The sequence below is a fragment of the Puntigrus tetrazona genome, chromosome 19, assembly GCF_018831695.1.
Source record: "Puntigrus tetrazona isolate hp1 chromosome 19, ASM1883169v1, whole genome shotgun sequence".
Lineage (NCBI taxonomy): Eukaryota > Metazoa > Chordata > Actinopteri > Cypriniformes > Cyprinidae > Puntigrus > Puntigrus tetrazona.
In genome coordinates, this window is record NC_056717.1 from 10,636,937 (window position 1) to 10,659,519 (window position 22,583).

Consider the following 22,583-nt stretch of genomic DNA (forward strand, 5'->3'; position numbering starts at 1 on the left):
ATACTTTGAGGAACATGAAATATTGCTCATTTAATCCAACAGCGTACATACTGACGAGGACGTTATTCCGGTGCTTGGTTGGAGATTAAAAATCGATTATTTAATCCAAGAAAACTAAAGTTTGACCACCTGATTTGGAAGTATTGTATTTGAAACTGGTTTAGATAACCACAAGATGTAGTGCAAGATAAAGGCGGGTGAATGTTTAAGGTGTGATACTTGTCAGGCATTTTAGCCACCTTTATATGACCACAGGTGAACCTGCAAGGATGTACACTCCCCCTAGTGTTAGTCACGAATTTCTGTATTAACAAAAAATATGCTTTGTTCTTATTTTCTTCAGCCTTACAAAACCTACGCAATGCGAATGTCTGGGTTTAAGTATTATAGTACTGCTCTATAATACGCCGCTGGTAATAATTTTAAGATTAGGTTTTAATTCGACCTTCAGCCTTGGCCTTGTTAGTTAAAAGAGAACGACAAAGACACCCTTGATCAAGAAAGTCTTTATTGATGTTGCATCAGTACTGTTAAGTACTTGTAGATTTTGTACGAGCTGACAAAATATGCTCAATCAAAGAGTGCATTTAATACCCAAAACGGATTGCATAAAGTGAATGCAGTACGACAAAAGTCCTATAGATTGATAGATACATCATAAAGAAAGCAAGAAAAACAATGGTAGCGTGTACAAATTCCTTGATGCTGTTAAAAATAAGGTTATTTGAATGTTCGGGGTTTTGGTAGTCGGACATTCCTTGCTGGACTATCACAAATGTATAAATATGCCTTCATTAAATTCATGTGCAAATGGGATTGATATGATTTTTTTTTATTATTATTACTTTATTGAAGATGAATAAATATCCCATTGGAACAGAATCGTTGCTTTTTCTTTGTCCCAGTTTGTTTTGAATGACAAAAAGAAGCAACATGGTCTAAGCAGGGTTTTTGTTTTTTTTTATATGGGAGGGAATTGCAACACAACCGATTTTTAAAAATTCAATCCATTGCACATAAACAATACACTCATCATAGAAAATATTTGTCACAGTGTTAATATACAATAAAAAGGTCAAATACATGCTGAAATAGGAAAATTCTGGTGCCAAAACATCATTCAAGGGTAAATAATCAGAACGACGTCATGTAACAAATGTCATGTAACTGTGAGTGGGTGCATGTAACACTCCTCGGGTTTCATAATTCTACATTTTGGTCAGTGAGAAAATGTCTTTCAAGAGGGACTTCAAGCCTCCAGCATTTGCAGTTTTCCGTTCAACTTCAGTAAATGTGCAAGGAACAATTTCTTTTTGTGAGGATGTTTACGTGTTAACCTTTCATAAACACCACTGGAGCAGTGCTCTTACAGTCTGATGTATCCAAATCATGCAACTTTTTGTCAAAATGTAAAAGATTAGGACATGCATTGACTCATGTTAGTGTCAATCATGTCTGTGTAATTGCAAGTCTCAGAAGAAGAAGAAAAAAGACAATCAGTCAATTGTGTCATTGTTAAAGCAGCAATTAGAAAAGCGTCAGAGAATGTAAAACGTTTAGAGTACACAATGCAGTAGTTTGGATTTTGTGTTGGAGAATTGATTTGATTATATATATATATATATATATATATATATATATATATATATATATATATATATATATATATATATATATATATATAAATTTAAATTTCATATTCTCATCATATTCTCAATCTACTAGTAGTCCCTTACTCACCAATGCAATCTAGGCTATCCTAAGATTTTGATGAGAAGCTATATGCTATGTATTAGCTTTGACGTCATGATTTTTATTTTTTTAAGTACACTCTCAGAAATAAACGCACAAAGATGTCACTTTTTGAAAGGTACTATTATGTACACTTCAGGCACTAATATGTATGTAATACGGAAGAAATAAGGCACAAAGGTGTACCCTTTAAAAGGTTCCCACCCTCGTGACAGCTTTTGTAACTTTTTTCTGAGAGTGTATGGATTTAGTGTCACAGAAATTGCATATTTGTTTTGTTAATGCAGGCACTGTTGTACAGCAGTCCTCCTGAGGCCTTCAGGATCACTACTGATTCAAACCTGGCATGTTTTGAGCAAAGGATTCAGTAAATCATCAAGTAAAGTTTTTCTTAATAACTCTCAAACACAATGTAGTTGTCGCAGAAACAGACAGATTAGCACATAATTTTTGCTTTAACACAGTAAATCAAACAAAACATACATACCTAAAGACTAAAGCAGATAGATATTCACCTGTCTGGCATTAATAAGGAAAAAAAACAATGGAACTGAAGATTATTCTTTAAATTACGGATGTATTTAAACATACAAATATAACAACAATGCTGTATAGAATGTCTGCATTCTAAAATGTGAAATGTGGCACAAATCAAGTAGCCTGTGTTATATGAGGGAAAGATATAGGTGAATTCGACTGCAACCAGGGGAACACACAACCCCAGAGTCAATGTGATGGAGCTCGATGGGAGTCAGAACATTTGGCAACGTGTGCAGTCACATGGGTAAGTCTTTGAATGGTTACCTACACATTGCAAAGTACTTAATAGTCTGATTGCGATAAACAACAACAACTACAACAACATCAATAAAATAACACCAATACATCGACATCAACAAAAATAACATAACAGTTATAATAAAATTATCATATAGGCAGGAAATGACAACACTTGAAAGTAAAACAATGATCAAATCGGACATTTGAAAGAGAGGGTGAAAACAGAGACACAGCATGAATTCTCCATCCTCTGCTTCGAACTCAGCCTCTCCGTCGTTCAGCGAGTCTTTCTTGTAATTTAGTTGCTGTTATCACAGATGTTACTGCAGGGCACTTGAGCAAGCAATTCTCCTCTGAGACGGACCGTTATGTGGGGCACAGGAGGAACCCTGAGAAGGACGAATGGATGTACTCAGTGGAGTAGAGCCCGTTTGCTTGGTCAGAGGGCATTTGCACCCAAACCTGGTCATTCTCTTTCAGCTCCAGTACCGCACTACCTGATGCCTGGTCCATATAGCCCTTCTTGTATTCATCATAGGTGTATGTGGCTGGCACATTGTTTTTATACAGTGCCACCCATAAGCTGGTTCCCTTTACGTGTACATGATAAGCAAAATAGTAGACTCCAGGCAGTGGGCTTGTGAAGATGCCTGTAGCAGGGTTGTAAGCATTTTGCCCATTGTACAGAGTTCTGTCAAATTTGATTGGCATTCCAGATGGTGGGAATGGTGTCGTCAAAATGGCGGTAAAAGCAGGAGCTACAGAGGCAGAGAGCTCAGCCTGACCAAAATAAGGTTTTTCACCATTTGGTTTTGGAATGGATTCTCCGACAATATTTGGTCCTTGAACTGCTAACTGATTTATGTCACCATTTGGCGGGCCTGGGGGCCCAGGAGGTCCAGGTGGACCTGGAGGACCCTGCATACCGCTAAGTCCAGGAGCGCCAGGTTTTCCTGAAGGTCCTTGTGGACCAGGCATACCTTTGTCTCCAGGTTTTCCAATTCCTTGGGGGCCTGGTAGACCTTGTTCACCTTTCAACCCTGGAACACCCTGAGGTCCCATATGACCAGTGGGGCCTGGGAGTCCAGGGATCCCTGAATTGCCTCGTGGCCCAGGGGGTCCTGCTAACCCATTCTCACCTTTTGGACCTGTTCCCCCAATCAAACCAGGATTGCCTGGCAGTCCGATGTGACCCGGTTCACCTTTAGGTCCTGGTTTGCCTGTGGCTCCGTTGAGACCAGGAAGGCCCTTATCCCCTGGCAGGCCAGGCTTTCCTGAGAGGCCACTGGGACCTTGATCTCCTCTAAGCCCTGGCAAACCTGGAGGTCCTTGTGGGCCATTCTCTCCCTTTAGACCAGGCATCCCATGTTTCCCTGGAAGACCCATAGGACCTTGTGGACCTGGAAGCCCAGTCTGTCCAGTTGGCCCTGTATCTCCTGGTAGACCATCCATCCCAGGTTCTCCTTTGTCACCAGGGGCCCCTTGTAATCCACCAGGACCTCTATCTCCTTTCTGTCCTAAAAGTCCTGGTTTACCATAGCCAGGGGGGCCAGGAAACCCAGGAGTTCCTCTGGGGCCAACATCACCCTTTGGACCTACTGGGCCTGGGTTACCTGGAACACCATCAAGTCCGGGTTTTCCCACGCCAACCACCCCAGGCTGACCTTGTAGTCCAGGAGGACCAGCTTCCCCTGGGACACCTTGAACTCCTGGAAGTCCTTTATCTCCTTTTGGTCCTGCATGCCCAGGCAGCCCATCAATCCCTGGTTTACCCAACCCAGAGACACCTGGAGGTCCAGGAGGTCCTTGAAGGCCAGTGGGTCCCCTGGGACCTGTTAGACCTGGCTTTCCATTGCCATTTTCCCCTTTAGGTCCTTGATCACCAGGAATACCACGTCCACCTTTAGGCCCTGGGTCACCTCTTGTCCCTGGCGGGCCTCTATTCCCAGGTAACCCTGGTTTGCCATTCAATGACAGACCTGCTGGTCCAGGTGGTCCTGGCTGACCTGGAAGTCCACGTGGACCCACCTCTCCACGAGGCCCAACCTCACCATTGAGTCCAGGAGGTCCTTTAGGTCCTATTTTACCTTGTAATCCTGGTAGACCTGGTTTTCCAATTCCAGGGAATCCTGGAGGCCCTGAAGGACCTGTTTGACCATTGAGACCAGGTTTTCCTATTCCTGGTTTCCCTGGTAATCCAGGAGGCCCAGCTGGTCCCCTTGGTCCTGGCTTCCCTTGAGGACCTGGCTCCCCTTTAATGTCCATCACAGGTGGAAATTCTGTGGTAAATAAAAAAATATATAAATATAATTAATAGAAGAATATTTTACCAATGCAACAATTTATACACACACAATTTATTGCCAATGAATCACTGTGCCATCAAAAAAATGTTTGTTTCCGTGCAGAGGGCACACTAAAGTGCTAATGCGACTACATTTATGCATTGTTTTTTACTCAACATTACGCTCAAGTGTCTGCTTAATGGCAGCCAAACAGGTATGAAGCAATGAAGGCTTGTGAATGTGTTTATGGACAAAACATAAACAAAAGACAAGGACAAACTTCTCAAAAACATTTGACCTCACTGGAATTTCAGCAAGAGAACTGGACCGATGACGTTTGACAGCCATGTTTTGTTTGCACTAGGAACAACAAACTATGCAAGTGAGTAAAACACTGCAAAGATACAGTCGCTTCAATTCCCAATACAAGTTTTGATGAGATAAGTTCAGAATTAACATTACACTACATTTATTCTTTAAAATGGTCCATTTAGTTGATGTATTTGAAAAAGCCCACGTGACATCAACATGAGAGACAAATCTTTAGTCTAATCTTTAGCTAAATTGGCCAATGTTCTTTATGCTTTTCACTTGGAAACCACACACCACACACAAATGCAAACTGTTTGGCTTCAAGTACGTCATTTCTAAAGTAATTTATTTGAGGAATATATGTAAACAATGAGTTAAGTCAATAAGTTAATGCTGAGTACCTTCCATCCACTTCTTTGTAAACATGTTTATATTCTCATCCGTATGCGTAATAGAATAGTATTTGTACAGTATTTGCGCCCTCATGTGGTAAAATGATTTATAGCATAGGATAAGTATTTAGAGGAACAGTTAAGATCATTACACTTTAAGTTATTATATAAATACAAAATGACAGAATAAAAGTCATGTTTTGTAAATTACATTTACTTAATTCAGCTGATACCACTTAATTTCATCACTGTACCAACTACAGTGAATCTAAATATCTCTAGATTCTCTCTCTCTCTCTCTCTCTCTCTCTCTCTCTCTCTCTCTCTCTCTCTCTATATATACATACCGGTATTGGACAGTCAAATCTAGAAATGGTCAACTGGAAAAACGAAAAAGCACCGAGTACATATTTCTCTCAACAGTTTCAATAGCTTTCAACTGGGTTATAAGCGCTTCTCAAAAAAATTCTGCGTTTCAGTGCAGGTCTTCCATTGTCCACTAGATGGTAGTGAGCACACAGTTTTTCAGAGATGTTTTGACTCTTTATCAATCTCGAACCTATACACATACCTTCAGTTTAAACTCTTCAAGCTGTAAGTACATTAAATGCAGTTTTAATTAGAATGCAGGAGGCAAAATGTAAAACTTCTCTGCATTCTGTTTTGTTTAATACATACATCTGTGTAATAATTCTATTTGCCTGAAGTTTTCTGATACATACTACCAGTCTCTCCATACTTATATATAAAACTACTTTGAAATCTGTGAAAAGATAAACCCATATATTACTCAAACCTGTAAGATATTCTTCCTTCTGCAGGAACAGTGTTTTCAAATAGGTTTGGAACAACGTGAGGGTGAGTAAATGTTTCTCTTTTAGTGAAATATTACTAAAAGGAACAGTTAAACTAATCACAGCCCAGAAGAACTTAAACGGACACTTCTTGCTGTCTTCTCTTCACTGAGTTTTATCATTTTCTCTTTACCTGTGAATCAGAGACCTCGTTTGTATCTTAATCACATCACAACAGCTTCTATTTGACACCTACCCTGGATTTCCCATCAGCTCAAGACTCTCTTGACCCCTCCTGCCTGTTTATGACACTGTTTTGTTACACTCTTTGATTCCCAGGTTTGGCCTATATGGACCTGTGATATACTGCACAGAAGGGAGGTGACTTCACCCCACATTGTCCCTCGTTTTCCTCTTCTAGCTCTTCCTCTCACAATGCCCTCTTGTATATCATAGAGTGGAGAGGAGTCATCGAACTGCAAACCATTCTTGTCCTCTTTTTATGTTCATCTCCAGTTCTTCAGTCTGACAGACATCTGGGTCAACTCCCAAACTCTTTCTCTCCCTGAAGAACTTCAGTGATCCATGGCCTAAAAGGGTGAATATACTAAACCAATGTGCCACCTCAGTGCAAAGAACTATATATCAGCTTTTAAACTAAGCTGATTCTTACTCACTAACCTCTTGTAATCCAGTTCAACCAGCCAAATTGATTTATTATTGAAATAGGAGTCTTAATGAGCGAGTAGCGGCTTTTTAATTAAATGAGTTTTTTTTCACATGACTCAAAGACAGCCATTTCTGTACTTTTCTGTACTTTTAAACAAATTAGCTGAATGAATGATTCTCACGACACTTTGTGCCACTTATTGCTATATCAAGGTATACTGAAAGAAAGGGTCACTGAAAAATCCCCACTAATGCAGGCACTGACAATATGTCCGTAATGAACACACAGATACACATAGAGTGTGATACAAACAGTAAAAAGTCTCTGTGCTGTCTGACCACAACTAATTCTTAAACATCAGATGTGGTTTAATGTAGTTACATAATATATATATATATATATATATATATATATATATATATATATATATATATATATATATATATATATATATATTATATATGTGTGTGTTGTTACCTCGTACCGTTCAAACGTTTGTTCAAACTGTTTTTATTTATTTTTTATTTTTTTAATATGTATGGATTGCAGAATGAATGTGGGAAAAGATATAATGGTGGATGATTTTGTTATTTTGCAAACACTTACCTAGGTACTGGCCCTTGCCCTCTCTGAAGGGTGGCCCAACAGGCCCCTTCATCATGGGCTGCACATATTTCATCTGAGGCATGGGGGCGTAACCGCCCCCCAGGACATGATTCCCCAGCGTTAGCAGGACACAGAGCACTGTCAGCATTGTCACTCGCCTCTGTGGTCACAAGCTTTCAAACTGCAAAAAGAGAAAGATCATTGAATCACTGCTTTTAGATGAATCAAACAATCCTTTAAAAATGGTTTAGGTCATATTTAGCACATTAGGGCTATTTATACCCTTTCACAGCATCGGAAAGATCAGGCCCTTCCTGATGGAGCATGCTGCACAACTTCTTTTCCAGACCCTTGTCATTTCTAGGCTGGACTACTGCAATGCTCTTCTAGCTGGACTTCCATCGTGCACAACCAAACCTTATAGATGATTCAGAATGCAGCGGCACGACTGGTCTTCAACGAGCCCAAAAGAGCCCATGTTAAACCTTACTTTATCTCCCTGCACTGGCTCCCGATCACTAATTCTTGTATAGACTGACCTCCTACTTCCACTCACTTATGAATCCAGTCTACATCTCCTCCAGAGGTCTGAGATCTGTGAGTGAGCGACGGCTATCAGGTGCCATCAGAGAGGCACAAAATCACTTTCCAGAAGTATAAGCATACATATATACTTTTTTTTACATTGCATCCATGCAATTACATCTCGAAATATCTTAATTTTAATATTTATTTTGATGAAATACCACAAATAGAAATCATACAGCCCCAGAGATACAATAATATGTTTTGCTAGGTGCCGTAACAGGCATGTTATTCACTGCACATGTTTTCATCTCCTTTCAATGACTCCATGTTCTTTACTCCTAATCATTTTTGGATACCCGAATGAGCGTTCAGTTTCTTTTCACGTTCCCGTTTATATTGGCCTTACCAGTGTGCTCGGTTGGATTTCAAAGACCTACGCCAGTCAGCATTACTGCCAATGGGTGTAATACTGAGTGACAGTGGCATACATAAACAGGTCTCCATGTGCTAGCCTGATCAGTGATGCCTGGCACAGAACGCAACACATGAAAGGCCTTCTCGGCTACCATGTAGGCTACAAAACACTGAGAAAATAACCCCTAACACCGGTCCAAAACTGAAAAAGCAGAAGTAAAGCCCTTCAGGTTAAACTTTAGAAGTGAAATGTTATTTTAGGCCTTGTTTCAGTACTTTGTGGAAAAATGAGAGAATCTATGGCTTCAGTTTTTTGGTGCAGACAAGCAGCCTTGTCAGACATACATGGTTTCACTAGAGGGCCTTCAAAGATGCTTACAAGAAGAGCCAAGAGGATCTTCCTACACGGCTGGCTGTCAGACGGGTCACTGGGTAGAGTTATTGACCCCACGCAAGTTATGCCTGGGCGATGAGGTACGGATGCCAAAGCCTAGGTAGGGCTCAGTGCCTCAGCGTTTGTTTAACCAGTCGTTCCCCAAGACAGCTGCAGCTGTTTGCTTTAATTTACTGCAGGAAGGAATGATAATTTCATCCTCATGTTACTCGCACCAAATATTTACACAGATTTGATCAGGTGCATGGGAGAGACCACTGGCTCGGAGACGAGGGGTTCTGATGGCATCAAGTTTGGGTCTAACAGTGGGGATATTGAGGACGTCAGATTGCTTGTGTCTTATCTTGCATTCTCTTGAGCGTTTAACATTCACATCAGCAGTTGTCTTTTTTATACCTGCTGGATTACATACCAGTTCATCTCAATTGCTGCTTTCTCTTCTATTTCAAAAGCTGTCTCATTTTCTTATCTTAATTATCCATTATTATATGCTTAGCTGCATTTTATTATTTGCGTTTAGAATTTTTTCATTTATTTTGCGTTCTGCAAGCGATACCAGAATACCAAAAAAAGTTACACATATTTGTTTCCAAGAATACTGATCTTTTTTTAAGACAAAACCTAAGAATATAAGAATACTTAAATCAGATTTGAATGTTCCTAAACATCATTGTAATTAACAGTCATAAATTCACCTTTTCTTAAAACCCTTGTCTTGAATTTAATGAGCTCTTTCAAGTACAAAACACTAGTTATAGATACTATGCAAGACTTCTGCAGGTTTCATTCGTTCGATTGTTCATCGTCTAAGACCTTATTTATGATATCACACGTGAATGAGCTCTCCTGTGCTCTGCCTGAATATAGCAGGTAGTTTATTGACTGAATCATCTCCCAGTCCTTTACTTCTGCACACTGTGTTCTCCCAAGAGTGCCGAACCTGCGAAGCCTGAGGGATGGAGCTTAAAGTCTGCTGATCTGAAATTCAGTCCAAAAGCACATGGACATCCTATCCGTGGCCTTCACAGTTCACAGGTTTTGGTTTGCCGTTCTCAGTGGACCTGGCCAAGCCAAGACACATTCATAACCTACCTCACTTCCTATTTCAATGTGCTGTGACAGCTGAACTCTCTCTCGTAACCGCAGGTTTGAACACAGAAACCCACTAGTCAGCCCGACGGCATCTGCACGCATGAGACCCACAGGTCAGATCAACTTTCTCCACAGTGCCACAGCTCAGCAAGAACCTCTTTAAATTCTAACCAAAGGTTAATGGTGCCCCTTTCTCAAATATAAACCCTTTTCACAGTTTAAACAGAAAGAGGCTCCTGTAAGAGCCATATCGGAGACTGTAATTATTTGAGACACTTTCCATGTGAAGGTCCCGATAATTTTTCAAATGTCTTTTTTTGCAACTTTTAACAAATTGTCAAATTGGTGATTATGAAGTTCAAGAGGTTAAAATAAATATAGCATTTAAAAAATAATTTTAGTTTTAATCTATTTATGCATTTACTTTTTAAGTGTTAGTAGTTATGTATGTCTAAATCCAAAAAAACATAAATTTGTGCTTTTGATAGTTTTTTCCTCTACCAATAAACATATATTTCACTATATATTTTTTAAAAATGTATCAAAAATAATTTGTCGAAAATATAATACATATGTTGATATAGTTTTTTTCTTCACTACAAATATAATTGATAAATGTCTAAAATAAATGAAATGTCAGTTTCAACAATTATGTTTAAGTAATATAAAAAATATTTTATAATTATGAGAAATAATACAATTTCACATACAGACACAGACTATGTATTAAATGCTAAAAATATACATTTTTTATCATTTTTAGTCAATGATATTAGAATTAAATTAATATATACAATAAATCCAATATCAATGTGACACATATGTCAAAGTAATATGAAAAAATTTGTAATTATTAGAAATAAGGAAATTTTTGTTCTTACTGTTTGACACTGCCTAAAAGGTCTTCAAGGGAAGACAAGCTGAAATTCCCATTCATAGAGGCTGCTTTTAATGCTAGGTTCATTTCATATTAAATATCAGTGTATCTGACATATCTATCACTTCTCAAAACAAACAAACACATTCCTTATATATGCGCATTTGTCAGATGCATGAAATGCTTGTGCTCACTTCAAAGCAAGTTTGCAAAGGCAGCATGCAAATGGTGGAAAGTTAGCAACATTTAGCTTGTGCCTGTGTTGCATCAGTGAAAATCAAAAAAGAAAAGTATGGCATGTCCATGTTAAACCACATCTGCAGGGAACCTGGTCCAACTGCAGCTCCTGCACTAGCTGGCCAGAGAGATGAAGAAGAAAAAAAAAAAAAAAAAAAAAAGAAAGCCAGACATGCTCGGCCTCGCTGTGTTTTCCCAATCAGCAAGACTCCAAACGGGGCACTCTGCGCCTGTTTGCTTTGCCTAATTCACTGTGGTTCACTGGCGTTTCCCTCTTTTATCATTTTCGATTTTCATTTTTATTGTTGTTCTTACTGGAATTTCGGATCGGGGCTCTGCCGGGCTCCAGCAGGACAATTTTGGGCTTTGCTCCGACCTTGAAGCCCTCCTACGGCGCGCAGTGTAGTGCGATGCTGCTTTGCCACCGTGAGCTTATAGCGCTGCGGTTGCCATCTTATTTTACTGCCGCGTAAGGATGTGCAGTCCCGAAAAACCATGAGCGAGCCTGTATAATTAGTCACGTCTGCCTGAGCATCTGTATTTGCACTCGATAAAAAACTCGCTTCCTCCTAGTTCTCACATGTAGCCGTTCACCCTCCAGGAAAAACACGATCACAGGGAAAACAGGGAGGCCAAGAGTGAGAACCAAAGTTTCAGACAAACAGAAAACGGGCAAAAACAGAAAGAGACTGAGAGCATTGCTGGTACGGCCGATTTGGTTAGTTGTTGAATAGTTGGCTGTCATTGGTGGTGGTGGTGGGGGGGTGACTGAGGCTTTTTTGGGGGTTGTGGTATTGTGGGGAGGATAATTTAAACGTTCTTGACCATGTGCCCTGCTCTGAGCAGGCGTCTTAATACTCGCAATGATCAGAATCAGACATTACCCCTGTTCCACAGGCCGGCGCAATCTGTTTATCTAATGTTTTTCTTGAAAGGCTCTGCAGACGCAGTAAAAAAGTCTCACGCAATCCGTCTGGCCAAGCGCTCGGCCATGCATGCTCACTTTCTGTGTTTACAGCGCACAGCTGAGGTCTAAAACATAGATATGCACATGAGGATGGGCGACCGCCAAATGTCTATAACACAAAAAACGAGGAGCTCCTGAGTAACTAAAGCCAGTCACAACCACTGAAGGTAAAACCATCCGAAAGAACAATAAAAAAAGGATCAATTTGGCGAACGCTGGCTGTGGTTTATCTGAAACAGATTTAGGAAGAAGTTGTGCATAAGAATTTACGGTAACAGCTACCAAAATTCAAAACAGAATTCGTCCAAGACATTACGAATTTTATGGCTTTCATATATAGCAAGCAGGCCTCCAAATCAGAAAATAACAGGGAATAATAATTCACAGAGACCCAAAATGTGCTTTAAAAGCATATCCGTGTAATTCACGTCTAACCAGACCTGTGAAACTCAATCAGAAAGTGGAATTTTCTCATACAGGTTCTTGTACGAAAACAGAAAAAACAAACACATAACGCATTACTTTTCACTATTCCACTTACTCTCACTGCACGCTGGTGGAAAATTAGGCAAAACACTGCAGGGGCCAAAAGCTACTAGCAATAATCTCTAAAAACAACATGGCAGCTCAGGTGGCAACCAAGACACCAAAACGGAGCGAGCCACAAGTAAATAGCTTAAAAGAAAGCTATTCCCACTTTTCATCACCTTCAAACAGATGGCTCTTTTCATGATGGTTGTGAAATGTACACTTTGGTTCTCCACTAAAACCCACAAATAGCCCACAGGGCCCACTAGAAATAAACATTTCAATTTCATATTTAAAATAAGTTCATAAGTAAGTAAATTAATAATATATATTAAAAAAAAGACAAAAAATAAACATTAATATTAATGTTACGATTACTATTAATTTAGTATTAAGATGTAAGATAAAAAATAGACTTGTGTGCAATAATAATCTAAAAATAACTAACAATGAATGATTTAATAAAAATGTTTAAATAAATAATAAAAGCACATTTGAAAAGAGTAACAATTCCACATTAGAAAAAAAATTTGGGGTGTATTCAAGTATGTAAGAATTGAACTTGTATAACTTGTCAAGGAATAATAATAATAAAAATATATATAATAATAACTTGAAACTTGTCATCATACATACATACATACATACTTCTGTCATCTTCATTTATAAGTAGCTTTGGATCAAAGCGTCTGTGAAACGACTAACATGTAAATGTAAACGTAAGGCATGGATTTTTTTGTAAATAATAAATCCAAAAAGAAAAATGTGTTTTAACTTAGAGGCGTGTTAACGTATGAGAAAGTGTATCTGTGTGTGGCTTGCGAGAGCGTGAGCGTGTTTGCACAGTACAGGCACACTTCTATTTGATAGGCACCATGCTTATGGAGTCAGTGAGAAAGGCGGAAATTGGGTCTGAGAGTTTTATTCCATAAATCAACTTTTCAGCACGAGTTAAATCTCAGGAGGGAGAGAACGGTGCTTAACCTGTAACGGCCTCCCCGCCTGCCAATCTTATATCGCTCCTTTTCCCCCCCTATGTAATCGACTACCTTAGTAACAATACAGCGCTGCACAAACATTTAAGAACGCGGCGCTCATTTTCAACACGCCGCACGTTTATGTTCTCTGATTGCATGGTGTATTAGCGTCCACCGTGACCTGGGCCCAGTGTGGATATAAAAATGGAGGTTTGGCTAAATTGGCTCTTAGACAACATTTCTCAGACACATTGACCTACGGGGCGAGTCTCAAAAGCCAACGGGTAATATGCAACGGTAACCCCCGCTGCGACAACGTTTAACAGAATCGTTCAATAAATCATCCATTTAAATGCTGTCAGGGTCCTGCTGGGGTGTGACTTAAGCTGTTTACGCTGCCATTTTGTTCCTCGCCCTTCGCTTTTTTCCAGCAACGGGGTCTCCATCCTCCGCCGAGGGCCCCACAGACATTATGCAATGGTCCCAAAGCTAACGTTCCCGTCAAGTTAACTGACAGATAAACAGTGAATTAAAGTGCTGCGCTTCTGCTGTTTAACGTCTTCAAATAGGGTTTGCGGATACTGTGGGAACGTGTTTTTCTCAGGTAGCTCAGATGAAGCTCCCTCTAGCTTCCCCCAGAGGAAATGTTCTCTTAGAAACAGTAAATAACAGACACTATTCATCGTAGCTGTCTCGCTTTCTTGGCTGCGCGAACGATGCACATGCCTTTCTCGGCCTTGGGAATACGGCAGCGTGTTTTCTTGCACAGACAAACGCGTGTAGCATGCACAAGAAGCGAGTGTTTAGGTTAAACCAGCTGGAGCGTTAGCGCGGGTGCTCCTATAGCTTGGGTTATTATGACTTTCTGTTTAGGTTTAATCAGAAATTGCCCACTAGGGTGTCTGGAGTGCCTTGTCTGAGACCGTACTGAACATATGTTTTAGTTTCCTCTCTCAATTTGACCCTTTATTGCTCATTCTCTTTAGATTTAAAGCTTTAGCATGATAAACAAGGGACTGCATTGCTAATGCATTAGCTAGCATCGTTTACAGCAACAATTTGACAAACTGCTAACGTGGAATCTAAATACGACAAATACAAAACTGGAAAGACACTAAACACGTACGGATTGGGGATGTTCTCACAAAAGTGCGGACACGGAGTTATTTTTGTTTTCTTTGTACAGAAATTGTATTCAATTTAGTTGAATAGCTGATGTTACATATTTTAATGATTGCTACATTTCTGGGTCTTAAAGATGTCAGTTAAAGGCGAAAGCTTTAAGATTTAATAAGAAATGTCTTCATTTGCGTTCCAAAGGTGAACACATTTCTTATTGCTTTGGAACAATATGAGGGTGAGCAATTAATGACAAGATTTACATTTTTGTGTGAACTATCCCTTTAATTATAAAAGGGATAAAGCCAACGCAGTCTCACCAGCAAAGTGCCAGGTGACATACCAAGCAAGTTTACGTTGTCAGAAATGTTTTTACATTTTACATGTGATGCAAACGTTAAAGATGTGCAATGAACTGCACAAAAGTATGTGTAAAAATGATTTCTGTGAAAATATTTTTCCTGCATGTAGCATTTATTTCAGCTCGAAACGGCACATTTAGATCATTTTGTGGAGGAATATGTCATGATTGGTCACGGTAGATGGGTATTTTAAATATATTCTTATGGGGAGATAGCATTTCACTTAGCTCTGTTTTGTTAGATCAGCCCACTGTCTTAAGTATTTTTCATTTTTTGTCTTCATAATTTGATTTAGTCCAATCGAGTTCCAATTCCAGGGCTCGGTCAGATATATTTTGGTTTGTGAACACAGCCCTAAGACTAACTGGCTCGGCACATCTCTTTAGGGGCTTGTGGAGGGTCGATGTGTTTAGGTGAGTAAGCTCTTTTCCGTCACACATTGACCCGTTGTTTTAGATCCACTGATACTTTCCAGCTCATTTTATATTACAGATATTCTGTATTTGAATCTATCACGATGGAAAACAAAGGAGGGTATTTGAGTTGATGTTGATGTTGAACACTTCACGAGACAGAAAAATGGCTGTGGAGAAAGAAATAGTAATAAGAATATAGCCTAGTCTCCAACCGAGAGGCACTTTGTTTTGTTAATTGTGGAGAAATATCCGATTAAGACAGCTCCAAATACAATCCAGGTGTTAGCTTAAAAATATCAGCTTAGCTTACAGGAAAACGCTCGCATTCTTTCCCATTCCACATGAATATGAAAAACGAGTTATAAAGGCGCCATAATCACGGCTGATACCTGGAGGGACAGTTTTCTTATAGCATAAATACTTGATAAATAGCATGAGGCCGTTGAATGTGTGTAAAGACAATAGAGATCTAATTGTGATTGGATCGTTTTAAAATTAAATTAGTTTGTCCCTATTATGACTGTTCTTATATAAAAAAAAAAAGCAAATCAAACAAATAAATGTAAAAAGATTCCTCTTGAATAATGCATATGCATCACAGATAAATCTCATTTTATATATTTTATAATTTGATTTAAAACATTTGTTTCATATATGGAGCTTTAAACTCTACAAAAATGGTTAAGAAATAAATACAAATAATGATAAACTAAATAGCAATTCTAAAAAAAAAAAGTAAATATGACTGAAATAGATTTGTAAGTAAAAATGCTAGCAGGAGCAGTGTTTGTTCTGTGCTCTGGCTGTGTGTCTGGGTCTGTCTGCCCTCCTCTCTCCCCAGACACAGACACAATCTGATCCCCACGTCCTTCCTCACCTGCTCCGTCAACAGTCTCTGTTTTTCCCTTTACCAGTTTTTCTTTCTCACTTTCTATCTCCCTTTCCTTTTCTCTCTCAACATCTCTCTCCTCTTTCCTATTATATGTCTTTTTTGAGGTTGAGCTGGCAGTCGCTTCTCTCTACTTCATAGCTCTCTTGCTTCTTCTCTACAAAAATAATTCTTAGTCAGGATTTTTGTCGTATTTTCTGTTACAAATATCTAAACACCCTTAAACAAAATTGTTTAAGCGCAAACCTAACAAAACACTAAAATGTATGCTTAAAAAGACGACTAATTAAAATTAATTAAGGATAGTGGTAGATAAGGATAGTGCATTCAAATATTACAATTTAATAAATTTTCTTACTTTGTTATTACAATTTATGCAATTTTTTTAAGAATTTAATTTAAGAAAAAAAAAAAAAATATATATATATATATATTTTAAAATGCTATGGTAAAAATGTTCTTAAAAAAAAAAAAAAAAAAAAGTAAATTACTATAAATTTTACAGTGAAAATCGTAAACTGACATTCACATTTTTTTTTTATTTAATGTTGAAAATGTTGTTTCTTCTTAGGTCTTTCTTACCAGTTATGTTTATTAGAGCTGTACGTTATATTTAATGTTGTTAAATTAATGTTTATTGCATTTTTCAGTTTAATGAGTCTCATGATGGTGTTTAATGCTTATGTGAATGACACTGAGCTCCTTATATATGTTCATATCAAGCTGCTTGTGATGGGCTTTGATTCATCATATGACTTTCTCATTATCACCTGCATTTGGTGATTATCAGTGTATATCACAACACATTTCAGTACTTTAAACGGTTGGTATATTAACATTATACCAGTTAATGAAATGACAATGTTTTACTGTAAATGTAACACGAAACAGTTGAACCTAGAATGTTATTACCATATTTTTTTACGGTCGAATTCCAGCAACCACAGCTGCCAGTTTTTCACCATATATGTTACAGATTTTTTTTTTTACAGTGTAGACTTTAAGGAATTAAAAATGAATACTCATTAAAAATAATTAAGTTTGATATAACAAAATGGTGAGTACATAACGCATTTTTTCTATGAAACGCCTCTCAAGCAATGTATTTAGCTTGGAAATAGATCGCCATAAGCATTTTTTGTTAAGAGTTCTCTTTCATGGCATAGCACATTACTTGTGCAAATGCTCTCATTGTAGATTGCCAAGGCCTGATGATTCAGGAGGCTTTTTTTCTCTTCACGTCTCTCTCATTAAGCACAGACACGTGCTTGCGGTTCACACACATTGTCCCTGGGTGGTACAGAAAGAACAGAAGCACTACTGAGAGAAAAGTATAGATGGATAGACAGAGGAGAGAAAAACACTGAAGTGTGCAGTAGCAGACAGGACAGAGTGTTCAAAGAGCATTCATCAGCTGGCTGTGTTTTGTCTCCGCAGTCTGTGCCATATATTCAGTCCGAATGACGAATGGCCCGCTCCACTCCTCCATGTGGGTGGCACTCGTCAGTGGAGCAAGACCTACATGTGTAGGTGAACTCCTTGGACGCATAACACGTACATACCTATGTCTGATGTGAACGTGGGGCCCCAGGATTCTGTCAAGCTAAAATTACATCGGGATTCTTACAGAACAAGGCACAGTCCGCCTCCTCTCCAGTATGCATTAGGAATGATAAATGAGTACCGTACTTAAATCTTGCCCTTTTCTTAGACCATCCAAATATTTTTCATTCAGCTCATCTAGTCACAAATGACAAGCTTTTCTTGGTATAAAGAGGCACAATTAGACATTGGAAACCAGGCCAATGGCTACACAGATTTAGACTTGTTTTAGCTGCGCAGGGTGTGAACTTATGGAGTAGCAAATAATTGGCTTACACCAGGGAAATCACACTCAATCCAAAGTTTCACTGTTCTCCAGGGCTGGAAAAATTCAGACTTGGTCGCAAGTAAGAATCGCTTCCAGAAGGAGAGTGAGTGACCTGCCGCTTTATTTCTATTGTGAAATTATGATCCATTGCCGATGCGGTGTTAAAATGCTTGCTGAACTATCGCGACTAGTGTAGCTCTGAGCTGTTGGTGTTGGCCCACGCCGTCTGCAGGCTGATAATGGCAAAATTGGCAGCTTTCACATCTCCACGTCACCCATGGCAGACATCTAATGGTGTAGTGGCAGATTTTGAGGCAAATAGAGAGCGATCGGATTTGTGAAAGCTCCTTACAAGGGACAGTTCACCCAAGAAATAAATCTTCCAATGTCAATTACTCACTCTCATTTCATATACACCTGTATGACTTGCTTTATTCTGTGGAACTCAATAGGAGAAGCTTTCACAAATGTTTACACTGTTCTTTTGCATACAATGAAAGTCAATGGAGACCAAGGGTTCTTTTTCCAAAAGTATCAAAAGCATCATAAAAGCAGTCCAATACAATTCATACACTATACTTTTTAGTGGTACTGAATCAAAATCTTGGTACAATCTTCAAAATGGATAAAAGCGGCTGTTAAATGCTACTAACAATCACTGTATCACTGTGTCTGATGGGAATCCAAGACACATGAAAATCCTCCACCGTATTCTCACAGTCTGGATGGCAGAGAAAAGGATTCAGGCTCTGTGATGAGAGTGAAGGGTGAGAGAGTTTGGGGATTATAATTTAATAAGAGCCAGGAAATCTTTGTCAAACCCCCTCAAGGGGATGAAAAGATGTGGTGTTCTGTGGCAGACAGCAGGATCTCAGACGGTGAGACAGGTCTGCTCCTCTGACACAGGGATGAAAGGCCAGCTATATTAGCATCACAGGTCGCAAACCACAGCCAAAGCCACTGTCTGAGGTAGGGATACACTGTTCCTCCATCATTCCCAGAGAGAAAAATATGGGAAGCCGCACATTTCAGGATGTTGACACATCTTACTACTTAACCAATGCTTTCTGGAGTACAAGAACACATAGAATGATTTTTACTCTGCTCAAGTGTTTGTCAGTGCACAGCATTGTACTGAAAAAGGCATTCAAGCATTAATGTTGTCCAGAATCTCTAACTAAAAAAATTATATGCAGTCAGATACATATTTTTTTGGATGCTGAACCTATTTTTATTTTAGTTGCTGACCAAAACATATTCAAGCTACAGTTATATAATGAGTATAGGCTTAACACGCACACAGAGGTTAAAGGGTCATATGATGCTATCTTAAAGATCATTATTTGGTGTAACAGAACATGTTGACATGCTTTAATGTTTAAAAAAAAAACACTTTCTTTTTTAAATACTGTAAATTGTAGTAGTTTATCTATGCCCTGCCTTTCTCAAACGCGTAATTGTCTACAAAGACCCTCCTTCCAACAAGCACATTCTGCTCTGATTGGCCAGCTGACCCAGTGCATTGTGATTAGTCGAACACGCCTTTCAGCTTTAGAAAAACAGTTAAAATTGTCCTTAGTTTTACCATCAGTTCGTTTGGTAACTGCAAATCGCATACATGCAAAAACTATACCACATTACAGAAAAGTAAAAATAGAATTTGCATCATATGATCCCTTAAAGGAATTGCAGCTCTAATATGTAACTCCCCCCTTAATCAAGGATCCATAAGTAATTAGACAGCTGACTTATGTTATATTTTTGTTTAACCCCCTGAATTACAGCTTAAAGGCTACAATTTAAGTTTTAATTCCATTCTCTTCGCATACAGAGCTACAATTATGCAATTTGTGAAAGAAAAATTATAATTAACAGAGACAGACAGACAAAACAGAAGATAGAACAATATAAAGAACAACAGAAAGAGCAGCAGATGAACTTTAAGAGAAGCAGAGCTCTACGGGTTCACATTAATTCTGCTCACAATATATTATTGGTAACTTGACTGACACCTTCCACCCCACCCATCTGACAGAAACTAATGTATGAAGGATTATTTCACCAGACTGTGAGCCCCATTTCTCAAAGTGTGTGTGAGGGGGTGTTGTGGTTTGGGGTGGGACTGTGTGCGTGAGCATTTGGTATGAATTATAGTTTGCTCTCACCTCTGTGCACATATACACTATTGATCAAAAGAGTGATCAAAAGAATCCACGTCGGACATCTATCGTTTGACGCGTGCTTTTTAGTGTTTCCTGGAGAAAGGTTTAGCCATCCATATGTGCCAAAACTTGATTTAAACATGTTTTCACACATGTGTGTGTGAGAGAGAGTGTGAGTGGTCAAGATTCCATTTTGGGAATGTGCTCATTGACACTTTTGTCCGGATCGGGCGGTAAGAGGAAACTTCGAGCCACGGTGAGGGATCAACATCTCATTTCCCCAAGCTTCTGGAATCTGCACTCTCTCCTCCATTTCCTGGAGGTGAGGTTTTCATTCCCTCTCTGCTCTTAAACCTCACCCTTTCACAGGACCTCCAGATGAGATTAAATAGATGCAATTGAAAAAACAGTGGGTTTGTTACCAGCACAAAAGTCCAACTGCCAGTTGGACCTGGAAAGTGGAACAAATACAGATCCCGAGAGGCTGGTATCCCACACCAGACGTTACTGTTCCAGCTCTTTAATTGTTGTTCTGACTTCCATTTAGCTTACAATAACTTAGCGTATCAATGCCAGGCTTCTTCACAGACTAACGTCTGCAATTTCCTCAACAGGTTTTAGCTATTTTGACCTATTGTGACACTACGTCATTTTAGTTGGGAGACTAAGGATTTCCCTTGACCGGTCCTGTCAAAAGAGATCCCCAATCGAGGTCCAGCGCCCCTCGGAAGATTAGGCAATGTATTGTCCGAGGCGCATGCTGTGTAAGACAACACGTCCAGCCCCGGCCTCACCCTAAGTCTTAAAGGCCTGTAAAAGCTCTGTGTAAACAGCAGATTGAATGAAATCTTACCACCATCGTACTCAAAAGAAGGACAGACACAGTGTGGGAATTAAGAAAGTGAGAGGAAAAACATAGGATAAGTGAGGGGGGCGTGAGAGATGAAGAGGAGGACGGAGAATGAGAAACATTCAGGGATCACTGAAAGCTCTTTGCCGTTTTGGTTATTTACTGAATATTGTTACGATGACAGGCGGAACAGAGTCGCAAAGGGGATATGTAAAATGTGGAAACATCTTTGCTGGAAAAAAGGAAGATGGTGGGATCTTAATCTTTAATTGTCCGCTAGGGAGGGAGCAACAATTGAGGACAATAACTTTGAATGATGGCAGGGTGGTCCAGCCAGCATGTGGAGCCTCTCTGGAAAAGAATCATAAAATGTAATAAATGCACTTTCTGCAGGGAATTATGTAGTGTTTACAGTGTCAGAGCGGGAATCTCTACAGGTGTACTGATGATAAGAATGGCTTGATTTAGAGATCCACCGCATTCAGAAATAAATTCAAATATGCAAAAATGTAAAGAAATATGAATGTCATCATAGTGCATCTTTTCAAGTTGTTGAAAAGAAAAATAAATAAATGCAAAGGAAAAAAAATACAACACACAATACACTACAGTGTTTATCTCATTTATTGTAGTAAATAATTCATTAATAATTCTTGGGGTCAGTAGACTTGGCTGCTGAAAATTCAGCTTTACCATCACAGGATTACATGACAATATATGTATAAAAAAATATATTTTAAATTGTAATAATATTCCAAGATAATACTGTTACAATATTTGGCTCATTTTGAATGAATAAATGCAGCCATAAAGAGCAAGATAATTCTTTCAAAAACGTACAAATAATCTTACCAACCCCAAACTGCATAGTTTTTCAGACTGGTGTGTCCACTAGGTGGCAACTCTTTGCTATCAAAATCTAGCCAAATAAGAGCTGGGTACACACCACAAGATAATCAGGCTGATTTTGAGCCAATTTCTACTCCCTTCCGACAATCCAAGGAAATCCTGATGTGTGGGGGGAACTCCGAGAACAAATGGCACAAGATCTGGAGATTGTCACGTGAAACGAAACAATATCCAATCAGAAAGAGAGCTGACAGAAGACCGAAGCATAATAATAAATGCAGTCATCCAATGCAACGGGATTGGGACAACAGGGATTCAGGATCAGCTTGTCGATTTGTGGCAACAGAGTGTTTATACAACTTATCCTGGAAAATATATTTATCTGTGTTCACAGTCCGGACTCTGTTGGATGAAAATCTGTTGGTGTGTGGTGTGCTGTCTTGTCACATTGCGGCACAACA

General features: G+C 39.0%; 1 protein-coding gene across 3 annotated transcripts in view; it reads right to left on the reverse strand.

Annotated features, from left to right (window-relative positions):
- Nucleotides 1-491: 491 nt before the first annotated feature.
- col8a2 (collagen, type VIII, alpha 2) overlaps nt 492-22,583 on the reverse strand; it is a 90,580-nt gene continuing 68,488 nt past the window's right edge. For all 3 annotated transcript variants that reach the window (XM_043217356.1, XM_043217355.1, XM_043217354.1), the window contains 2 exons: nt 7,592-7,772; nt 492-4,811 (listed from right to left, as the gene is read on the reverse strand). In XM_043217356.1, coding sequence (XP_043073291.1) covers nt 2,899-4,811; nt 7,592-7,739 — 2,061 coding nt within the window. In that variant the 5' untranslated portion in view covers nt 7,740-7,772 and the 3' untranslated portion in view covers nt 492-2,898. The remainder of the gene's footprint in view (nt 4,812-7,591; nt 7,773-22,583) is intronic.